Raw genomic sequence first — 11,267 nt, forward strand, 5'->3', positions numbered from 1 at the left:
GTGGAACTCAGTCTTCTACCATAAGAACATGTATGGAGCAAGCTTTAATGGTGGACTTGCAGTCATGTTCCAGAAAGAACCTGATTCTAAAGACCTCAGTTCTTTACTCTCCCACTAACCAGCAAGCCCCTTTATTTCTTGGTTCCTCATTTTCTCTATCTTTAAAATAGCTATCCTATTATCATGTTGGGCTTCTTGTTTTCAGTATGCCCCAAAGAAACAGCACTGCTAAGTGGCATCCTCTTGCTGTCAGCTTGAGGGCTTTAGAGCCAATAGGGGAGCTGGTGCACCCACAGGCTCAGAAGCAGGGGCCCATGCAGACCCTCCCCAGCACTGACCAACCTGCAGAGAAGAAACGGGCCCTACATGTTCTGAATTGGATCTGTCATCAATTATTTTTGATGTATTTATTTTTTTAGCGACAAGGTTTTGCTCTGTTGCCCAGGTTGGCCTTGAACTTCTGGGCTCAAGCGATCCTCCTGCCTCAGCCTCTTGAGTAGCTAGTGGCCATCAGTTCATTTTTTAGCAAATTCTTTGGGAGCCCGTGGGACCCAGGCGATAATAAAATAGGATGTTTAAAGAAACTAAAGATGGGCCGGGTGTGGTGGCTCAAGCCTGTAATCCCAGCACTTTGGGAGTCTGAGGCAAGAGGATTGCCCGAGCCTGTGGTTTCAAGACCAGCCTGAGCAACATGGTGAGACCTCATCTCTACAATAAATCAAAAAATTAGCCGGCCATAGTAGCACATGCCTGTAGTTCGGCTACTTGGAAGGCTGAGGCGGAAGGATCGCCAGAGCCCAGCAGGTCACTGCTGGGGTGGCCATGAACGTGCCACTGCACTCCAGCCTGGGTGACAGAGCGAGACTTCAACTAAAAAAACCCCCAAAAAACCTACAAATGACCAGGCACAGTGGTGGGTGCCTGTTATCTCAGCTACTCTGGAGGCTGAGGTGGGAGGATCACTTGAGCACTTGAGCCCAGGAGTTTGAGACTGTGATCGCACCACTGCACTCTAGCCTGGGCAAGAGTAAGACCCCATCTCTTAAAAAAAAAAGAAGAAGAAGAAAAAAAAAGAAATTAAAGATGAAAGAAAAACCCAAAAGTTCCTAAAGGTGAGAAAAAATTGCCTTTTGTCCAGCCCTACTCCCAGCCCTGTTGCCATGTACAATCTGTTTTCTTCCGGTTCTGTTCCGTCTCTTAGTTCATCTACCTGTCACTGGGCCAGTCTCTTCTGAGTCTGAGTAGCGATGACGTCGGTAACTGATGCTGAGGACAAGACCTATAAGTATATCTGCCGCCATCACAGCAATTTTTGCCGTGTGGATGTCCTAGAGATTCTGCCTTTCCTGCCCTGCCTCACAGCAAGAGACCAGGTGAGCCAGGGCAGTGACAGCTGGACTCAGCCCCATCCCCATTCCTTTTCCTGCTTCTTATGCCTTGCTTGTCCTTGCTGCTTTTTTAAAATTTTAGATGAAGTGTGGCTCAGGGTGACTTTTCTGATGTCACTGAGCTCCCTCTTGTGTTGCTTTTGTGCAGTGCTCAAACATACGATGCTGGCTGGGTGCAGTGGTTCGTGCCTGTAATCCCAGCACTTTGAGAAGCTAAGGCAAGAGGATTGCCTGAGCCCACTGGTTCGAGACCAGCCTGAGCAATATGGCGAGACCTCATCTCTATAATAAATCAAAAAAATTAGCTGGGTGTGGTGGCACATACCTGTAGTTCCAGCTACTTTGAAGGCTGGAGTATAAGGATCTCCTGAGCCCAGCAGGTTGAGTCTGCGGTGACTGTGAGTGTGCCAGTGCACTCCAGCCTGGGGGACAGAGTGAGACTCCAACTCAAAAAAAAGAGGGGAGCCGGGCTCGGTGGCTCAATCTGTAATCCCGCGCCTTTGGGAGTCTGAGGTGGGTGGATTGCCTGAACCCGCGGGTTCGAGACCCGCCTAGGCAGCGAGACCTCATCTCTACAATAAATGAAAAAAATCAGCCGGGCGTGGTAGCACATGCCTGTAATTCCGGCTACTCGGAAGGCTGAGGTGGAAGGATCGCCGGAGCCCAGCAGGTTGACGCTGTGGTGGCCGGGAGCGGCCACTGCACTCCAGTCTGGGTGACAGAGTGAGACTCCAACTCGGAAAAAATAAATAAGGGGGAAGCACATAACATCAATAAGGGTACTTGGTCTCAAACTAGGCAAATTGGGGACCAAAGGGATGCCCAAACCTGTACAATAACCACTTATCTACCTAATCCTCAATTGTATGCCACATCTTCAAAACAAAAATTTTTTAAAAACCCAAAAAGCATGGAGCTGGCCTTCTGAGATTTCCCGTCTCTGGTACCCTTGCCCACTTTTCCTGGAACCTTCTCTTTCCTTTATCTGTCTTGTCCCTGTCCTGCCCAGTTTTGATTTCGTTCTCCCTGTCGTGGGGCCCTGTTCTGGCAGGGAGCCACGGGACTCACTTTGGAGAGTTCACAGGAGCCAGATAGCTTCACCCCAGCAGAGCCTGCCACAGGCCCCTCTCATGCGCTGACTGGTGATGTGGCAAAACCCCTCCCGGTTCTAACTGCTGGTCTCCAATTGGATGTAATCCAGCATGTCTCTGTTGGCTATTTTGGGGTCCCCTGTTCTCAGGTTTCTTAGGAACGCTGTTGCTGCCCTCTGCTTCTTCCCACCCAGTGTCCGTATGCAGGTCTGTGGTCCATGGGGTCTGCTCCTCCCTCTTGTGTTCTGGGTTTGTGGAGATACCTTGTCATCTAGTTCTGTAGTAAATACTTTCCGTAAGTTTCCATTTCTGCTGTCTGGTTGCTTGTTTTTATGTGGGAGTATGGGGAGATATAAAAATTGCAGCTGCCATTATCTTCCCAGAATCTTACCAGCATTCTCAGCCTCTTGTTTCTTGGCCCTCTCTTTTCCTCCTTTGATCTTATTTTTGCTATACAGTTTTTCCTTCTCTCTCTTTTTTTAAAATTAGAGACAGTGTCTTGCTGTGTTGCTCAGGCTAGTCTCAAACTCCTGGGCTCAAGCAGTCCTCCCACCTCAGCCTCTCAAAGTGTTGGGATTATAGGCATGAGCCATCACACCCAGCCAATTTCTCTCCTAATCCAAACCTTTCTCCTTGCCCTGGGGGCCGAATAAATCCAAGGCTTTTGTATCAGATTAACTGGGTGGCCAGGCACGGTGGTTCATGCCTACAATCTCAGCACTTTGGGAAGCTGAGGTGGGAGGATTGCCTGAGCCTATAGGTTCAAGACCAGCCTGGGCAACTTGGCAGTATCTCATCTCTACAATAAATCAAAAAATTCACCAGGCGTGGTGATGCACGCCTGTAGTTCCAGCTACGTGGAAGGGGGTGGCAGAAGAATCTCCTGAGCCCAGCAGGTCGAGGCTACAGTGGCCATGAGCATGCCACTGCACTCTAGCCTGGGCGACAGACTAAGACTCTGACTCAAATAAATTAAAAAAAATAAAATAAGATTAACTGGGTTTGGATACCTGCCCTACTGTGGGATCTTTACTACAATACTTTGCTTCTGCTAAGCCTCAGTTTCCTTATTAGTAAAGTAGAGATAATGACAGCATGAAATAAGATGATTCATGCAAAACTCTTAACGGAAAGTCTGGAGCAGAGTAACAGCCTCTTTCCTGGCAGCTGCCTTCATTGTTGTTGTTAATTGCTCTTCCTCACTCCATACTTGGGCTCTTACCCTGGCCTTGTCCTGGGCTCTGATCCAGTTTCACATGGCTGCCTTCCTTTTGTGGCTTTCTTGGCGCTCTCCCTCCCTGCAGTGGCCCCCTTTTGGGTGGGGAAAAGGCCCGGACCACCTGGCTTGAGCAGGGCAGTGGCGCTGTGTCTTCCAGGACCGACTGCGGGCCACCTATACGCTCTCAGGGAACAGGGACACCCTCTGGCATCTCTTCAACAGCCTTCAGCGGCGGATCGGCTGGGTGGAGTCCTTCATTGGGGCACTGAGGACCTGTGAGCTGCCTGGTCTCGCTGACGAAGTGGCCCGTGTCTACCAGAGCTTCCTGCCTCGTGAGCTTCCTGCCCTGGCCTTCCTCCTGGACCCCTGCCTGCTCCTGGTCTCCACTTTCTCTCTCTCCTCACCCCCACACCTCCTGCTTTTCTCTGTCACCCTCCTCCCCTCACTCCACAGCCACAGACAAACGTGGGTGTAGATCCTGGCTGAAGCACTTACCAGCTGTGTTCCTCTGGCCAAGTCCCTCTGTTTCCCTGAGCCTCAGGCTTCTCCTCTGTAAAATGGAGCTAATGGCAGCGCCACCACGAAGGACTGCAGTGGATGGACACTGCGGGACGGTGCATACCGAATGTTTAGCTGGGCTCAGGACCCCCGTTTGCTGAGTACATGAGGTCACCTCTGCTTGAGAGGCTGTAGCATTTGCCTCCCACCTTCCTCATTTCCTCTTCTCCCACCGTTCATTCACCCTCCCTCTTTCCACTTTCTCTTCCCCTCCCCGGATTTACCTGAGGGCCTTCCATCTGCCCCCTACCCGCTGCCCAGTTACTCTGCAAGTCCCTCTCAATGCCTCCTGCCAGTCGGGGTGCCCAGAAGGGATTTGGTGAAATCAAGTTTGAGGGGGAAACACAGGAAGAAAAATCAAGCCAGCTCTATTTCTGTTTCAAGCCAGAAGTAATGCCTGAGACTGGTCAGATATGTTTTGGGACTTGCTTTTATTTATTTTTTCTCTCCCTCTTTCCTTCTTCATTTTCTTTCCTTCTCGCCTATCATGACTCTGTGGAGATTAACAGCAATCCCCTGAGTACAAATAGCTGTGATCGGGCCAGGGTAGTTGATGGGGGTGAAGGGGAGGGGCAGAAGAGGCAGTATCAAGGCTGGGGGCCATCAGTGGTAACAGCTGTGAGGAGGAGCAAGCGCTAGGTTTCAGAATGTCTGGGGACTGAGAAGGGGAGGGACTGACAGTCTGGGTGGTGAGAGGCTCAGGAGGCTCCCTGCACACGCACCCTCCCAACCCCCACCTGTCCTTGTCCTCCCAGCTCCTCTCTCTCTCCCTCTTCTGCCCCTCCCCAGTGATGCTTATTTCCTCTGAGGAGTGACCCACATGGGCGCAGCTTTTGGAGCTACGGGGGTGGTGTGTGCCCGAGAGCACCCAGGCCTCTCCTTCCATGGGGTACTCTGATTCCTTCTTGATGCCACTGTGTCTTTCCTCCAGGGACCTTGAATCACCCCCCAGCCTCGCTGGAACCAGTTCGTGCTGAGGCTCCAGGGCTCTCTCTACCTGTCGCCACCCCCAGCGTCCCCTCCAACGGCTACAGGATGATGGAGCCAAGCTACCCGATGCCCGTCCAGGAGAGCCAGCAGCTGAAAGCCTCAGAGGAGGTTTGTGCTCACAAGCCCCCTGGAGCCACCAGCTTCTGTGTTTCTTCTGCACATCTGCTCACTCAACCTGTCAGACGTCCTCTCCTCTTCCCCCAGAATTATGCCTAATCTCTGCTCAGAAACCCAGGGCTCCTTCAGTGGGGATCTGTTCCAGACCAGCTTTCAGACTGCTGACCAGGCCTGCATCCTGGGCAGCCCCCAAACCTAAGCCATCAGCCAGCTGGGAGGCCACAGTTGTGAGGTCTTTGTAATGGTCCATATGAGATATTGAGTTGGGTGGAGGCACCTGGGGAGTGACCAGCTGAGGAACAGTGAGGGAGCAGGAGGTCATGGGGCAGGGGTGATTGGTGGGGCTGTCATTATTGCTGATAAAGTCAAGTTTGGGGGAAAGATGACCGATTCTGTTGAGCTATAATGAGTGGGAAGTGAGGTGTCCAGGAGACCCCAGACTGTGGACCTGGAGCCTAAGAAAGGGGTCTGTGATTCCCTGAATACAGACAGCTGTGGTAGGGCTGGGATACGTGATGGGGAAGGGGCTGAGGAGGCAGCATCAGGGCGGGGGTCAGTTAGTGGTAACAGCCCCAGGAAGGGGAAAACTAGTGGCTGCAGAAAGAGAGAGACCTTTCTACAGGGCCAGACAAATGGGGACTCCCCATGGGATGCTGTGTGTTTCTGTGAGGTAGATGCAAGGTCACCTGTGGACAGGGATCTGGCAATGACCAATACTGAGTAAAGGTCTCCTGTGGCTCCTATGCTGTGGCCTGTAGGAGATGCTCAAGAGTATAAGCTGCTCTTTGCCAGCTCTTGAGAGAGGTCACTGCCTTATTCATATTATCCCTCTTGCAGACATCCAGCTCTGGAGCCACCCAGAGTAGGCTGGGTGGGACCCTGGAGCCCTCCTGTGACCTGGCAGCCCTCAGCCCTCTGACCTCCAGTGGGCCTCAGGAGCAGGACATAGAATTGGACAGCACTCACACAACAGGTATGCGTGGAATCTGGGGTTATAGGGCCTCTCTGACCTCTCAAGTGAAGGTGAGGACTAGAGTTGCCCCTCTAGCTTCCTTGGACAGGAGGCAGAGTAGGAATAAAGGGAGTTCAACCTAGGAAGCAAACTCATTTCTTATAGAGTGTATCCGTTAGTATTTGCTGTGTAACAAACAGTCCAAAACATTTTTAAAAATAGTAGCTTAAAATAAAGCCATTTATTTAGCACATGATTCTGTGGACCACTTGGGCTGACCTACCTGGGCAGTTCTGTTCTCGGCTGAACTTCCTTTCATGTACTCAGCAATATGTACATAAGCTCTGCTTTCGGTTATTGGCTGGGACACTTTGGTTCTTTCCCTTGTGGTCACTCATCCTCCAACACACAAACCTGTCTCTCGGCAGCTAGGCAGAGTTCTGAGAGAGAGAGAACGCATGTGTGTGCACACACTCAAAACTGGCCCAATGTCCTCCTCCCATTCTGTGGGCCAAAGCAAGTTATAAGGACAGCCCAGACTCAAGGAGTAGGGAATAGGCTACACCCCTAGATGGGAGGACCGATGAGGGGGTGCTTACAGGTAGGGAAGAGGCCACTTCTGCACTCTGCCAAAGGGATACTGTGGGGATCAGCTGGGGCCTGGAGCACAATACCAGGACTGGGCCAGGTGTTGGCAGGGAGCTCTTAGACACTGCCCTGCCTCAAAAGGGTTTCCAGTTCCCAGAAAATCACTAGAACTTTTCAGTCCCAGAAGAAGTGAGACCTTTACCAGCCAGAGGCCTGGACCCCACTGTGCTTCCCCTCAGAAACATAGAGCTGTCCGCCCCACCCTAACCTCCCAGGCTGGCATGTCTCTCTCCTGCTTCCTAAACTGTGTTCCAGATGACACGGTTACCCAGGCAACCTTTAGTGTCCAGGACAGCCACAAGGTACACAAGCAGTTAAAGGCTGGAAGAGGCTGTCTTAGTACTTCTCTCTCACCCAAACTGCCACAAGTACCTGTTTGTACTTTGTAGTGTTACCTTGTCATGGAATGTCTCTGCTGCTGTGAAGACAGAGGGCACTTAGATTTCAGCATGTTTGTAGACACAGGTCCCATGAGAGTCTGTGATACTAGATTTTGGGGGGAGTATATCAGAATCACCCTGACCTTTGTTAGCAGTGAGACCTGGTGTGTGTGTTCTCAGAGTCCCATGGAAAATCCCGATGCAGCTGTCCTTACGGGCTGTCACGACCTGCTACCTCCTGCTTCCCCGAGGTCAGGCCTCCTCCCAGGGATGGCTTTGTCCCTGCCTCTCTCGCTGGGGTCTGGCTGGGCCTCTGGTGTCCCATAAGCTGTTCTGCATGAGCCATCTTGCCCTGCTCCAGGATTGCTCCCACTTGGTTGGGGGAGGGAAGGGACAGCGGTGCGGGTAGTGTCCAAGCAGCTAAGGAGAAGGAGGAAAGGCAGACACAGAAGGAGTGGGGAGGCATCCCAGGCAAGAGAATAATTAATAATGATCTTCAAGCTCCTAGGTGCTGTTAGAGGGACCATCCCACTATGTGACAGGACAGGCTTGGGGCCACAGGTCCAGAACTGAGAGCAGCTGTTGGGCCTTCAGTGACCCAAAGGACTACAGGGTCTCCTCCATGGGCAGGAGACTTGGAGGTTTAGTTGCAGGAGGGACGGTGTGACCTGGGGCAGAGGGGGCCCTTCTCCAGCCCTTAGGATAACGGCCTTTTGGGTTTGTGTTTCCCCGCCTGCAGGTGCAACCTCCAGCCTCACATTGTCCCGTGGGCCTGTGTCTCCATCTCTCTCCTTTCAGCCCCTGGCCCGTTCCACCCCCAGGGCACACTTGCCTGGACCAACAGCGTCTACTGACACCTTGTCCTGCTCCTCATCCACTGGTTTGGCTTCTGCAGAGGCTGCAGCAGGGGACCAGCCTGAGCCTGTCATCTGCTCCAGTGGGGCAGAGGCACCCACCAACTCTGTGTCCTCTACTGTGCCTGCCACCTCGATACCTGTGAACACAGTACCACCCAAAGTGCTTGCCAACCCAGCATTTGCCAGCTCAGTGCCTTCCAAGTTGCCCTCCAGCTTGAAGCCCCCTGGTACAGTGCCTTCCAATGTGCTTACCAGTCCAGCACCGTCCAAACTGCCCATCACCTCAACACGTGCCGGCTCGGTATCATCCAGAGTGCCCACTAGCATGGAGCCTGCCAAGGCCCCTGCCAGCACGGTTCCCACCAGAAGGAGCAGCAGCAGCAGAGTTGAGGTGAGTCCTCGCCCCTCCTAGCAGAGATTCAGGTCCCTTCCCCAAGGAGTGCTTGCCCGCCTGGCCCTGTCCTCGGACCCTTCCCAGTCTTCATCTGTCTCCAGCCTGGGTTGATCCACAGCCTCTCCTTGAGGGTTTAGGGACAGCTGAGAACCAGCCTCATCCAGACCCCATACCAGGCCCTCCAGGAGGAATAATCATTAGAGCTCCTAGATGTGGGCATGGAGGCCACACCCACCAGTCACATGCATTGGCTCACTTAGTGAAGCTTAGCAGTATCGCTTTGCACATGAGGAAGCAATGAGGAGGCGAGCACAACGCCCTGTCCACCTCGTGCCTTGCTCTTCACTGCCAGGATGCTCAGCTTCCCCTCTACCCCAGGCTTTATGGACTGTGATCCCAGCCCATCCAGCTGGAGTGGCCACTCTGACCCAGCGGCCCCCCACTGTTACCCTCTCCAAGCCTCACATCTAACCCTCCAGGCAGATATCCTTCCCCTCCCCCGACCAAGGGGGAGCAATCCTGGATCAGACATCTGCCTGGAGGAGCCAAGTCAGTACATGGGGCTCTGTGGCTTTCAGGTCCAGGCAGAATGTCAGTGCAGGATGGGGCCCCACCCTACCAAGAGCTTTGGGGTGGGGTTGAGCTCACAGGCAGGCCAGTGAGTAGGGAGAGGGCTGCCCTGGAGAAGGCTACCACTGGTACTGCTACAGGGCCTCGGTCCCCTCCTCTCCAACTGTCCCAAGAGAAAGTGGCCTCAGGGCATTATGAGTTAGGAATTAAGGGAGTGGGTGCAAGTTCATGCCCTGGCCTGGGAGTGGGGCCACCCTTCCCGGCTTCTCTCCTTGCTAAACCCAGTCCCTTCTAGTGCTCTCCTTTTTTTCTCAGGAGACCCCAGTGCCCACAAGCACCACTGGAGGCAGCTTGGCCCCGCCAGACAGCAGCCCTGAGCATTGGGGCCCTGGGCCACAGCTGAGCAAGCCAGGTGTGCTGGTATCCCACGAGGACATCCAGTTCTCCGGCTGCTCCGCGGACCTCGCCATCAGTACCAGCAGCTCCTTAGATGCAGGGCCCAGCCATGGCCCAGAGGAGAATGAGTATGAGTCTGTGGGTACCTTTGGGATCCATGTGGCCAAGAACCCCAGTGTCGACCTCCTGGTGGGCAATCCTGGGCCTCCTGCCGACCTCCTGGACGGCAGCCCCAGGCCACATGCCCACTCAGAGCTCCTGGAGGAGGTGATGCAGTGCAACTCGACTGTGCCCTGGGTTCCATGGTTTCAGGCAGCCATGGCTGGGGCGCTGGTGGCCACACTGTTGGCAGTGTTGTACCGGCGGCGCCTGCTCTAGTGATGCTTTCAGCCCTCCCCCCACTCTCCTGCTCCGTTCAGCAGCACACCCAGCCTTCCTCGGGACTGGTGGGAGCTGGGGCAGAGAAGAGCTCAGGGACCGCAGGCCTGGCAGGAGGAAGTGTCTTGGCCAAACTGAGTCCCAGGAGCAGCATTTCTGTCCCTGTTCCTGTCCTCTGCGGGTCCCTCACTATCCTTGGCTTTCTGGGCCCTGGGCTGCCCCCAGTGTTCCAGACCTCACTCACCTGGCAATCTGGGTTGTCATCTGTGTCCTCCTGGATCAGGAGGTGCTGCTCAAGAGCACAGGGGGTTGGTAATGCCCCTCATCTTACACAGGTCCCTGGAGACCCCAAGTGTGCAGTGTGGGGACCCCACAGGACCTTTCTCACACTCCCAGCAGCCTAGCCTTAGGCCATTGCACTGGGCAGGCAGAAGCAGCAGGGTGGCTGGTCTCTGGGGACCCCGCTGTTTTGGGTTCCTGCTCTGCTGGTCCCTCTCCCCTCCCAGGCAGCCCTGGGGAGGTCTGGAGGTTCCTGTGGACCCCAGGGAAGCCAGAGGCTGCTGCCAAGCCTGAGGAAGACCTCTGGCACTCCCTTCTCCTCCCCTTCAGTCTCCTCTTTCCCTCCCTCTGGTCACCTCAGCTTCCTCCACAGGTGGGGGTAGGGGGTGGACACCTGGTAGGCAAAACTCAGGCCGAGCTTTGGATCTCAGCCCCACCCCTTCTTGTGTTGCCTTGGTAGATATCAGACTTCTCTGGTCTTGCTTCCTCATATGGACAGGGAGTATCTGGCTTATCTTTCACTGGGCTCTTCTGAGATGAAGCTTACAGGTGTTTGCTGAGTGCTGGCCCAGCGGGGGTGACCACTAATTGGTTCTCCCACCTCTCTCCTGCCCAACCTGGTAGAGCTGGGACATGAGAGGCAGAGTGCACAGTGGAGCCGCATGCTGCTCTACAGTGTAGGGCGGCCTAAGTTTGCATCCCGCTGCCTCTCACTAGCTCTGTGACCTTGGGTGAGGGGTTAACCTCTGTGTGCCTCAGTTTTCTCACCTGTGAAATAGGGGTGAATATATTCTGGTGTTGTGAGGATTAAATGAATTTATTGCTGTAAATCTTAGGGTGGTTCCTGGCAATTACTAAGGGTCGGACACATCCTGTTATCAGTATTTAATGTGGAGGGACTGGAGCTTTGGCTACACCTGTGGAGACCTGTCTGCCTCAGCCCTTGTTATTTATTTTTTTGAGTTGGAGTCTCACTCTGTCATCCAGGCTGGAGTGTAGTAGTACGCTCACAGCCAACACAGCCTCAACCTGCTGGGCTCAGGCGATCCT

General features: G+C 53.8%; 1 protein-coding gene across 1 annotated transcript; it reads left to right on the top strand.

Annotated features, from left to right (window-relative positions):
- Positions 1-1,247: 1,247 nt before the first annotated feature.
- On the top strand, positions 1,248-10,208 carry MAVS (mitochondrial antiviral signaling protein). Its single transcript, XM_008066568.1, has 6 exons — positions 1,248-1,373; positions 3,856-4,030; positions 5,188-5,354; positions 6,201-6,336; positions 8,083-8,585; positions 9,480-10,208. Exons 1-6 carry the CDS (start codon positions 1,248-1,250, stop codon positions 9,936-9,938), a joined length of 1,566 nt encoding a protein of 521 aa, XP_008064759.1. The 3' UTR covers positions 9,939-10,208.
- Positions 10,209-11,267: the final 1,059 nt, after the last annotated feature.

This window comes from Carlito syrichta, unplaced genomic scaffold (assembly GCF_000164805.1).
Source record: "Carlito syrichta isolate Samal-C Ts95f unplaced genomic scaffold, Tarsius_syrichta-2.0.1 Scaffold309007, whole genome shotgun sequence".
Lineage (NCBI taxonomy): Eukaryota > Metazoa > Chordata > Mammalia > Primates > Tarsiidae > Carlito > Carlito syrichta.

Bases quoted from the DNA above. Each gene is read 5' to 3' on its own strand.
- MAVS (XM_008066568.1), top strand. From the start codon at position 1,248: ATGACGTCGGTAACTGATGCTGAGGACAAGACCTATAAGTATATCTGC. The intron at 1,374-3,855 runs GTGAGCCAGGGC...TGTGTCTTCCAG, and splicing joins GCCTCACAGCAAGAGACCAG to GACCGACTGCGGGCCACCTA. The intron at 6,337-8,082 runs GTATGCGTGGAA...CCCCGCCTGCAG, and splicing joins GGACAGCACTCACACAACAG to GTGCAACCTCCAGCCTCACA.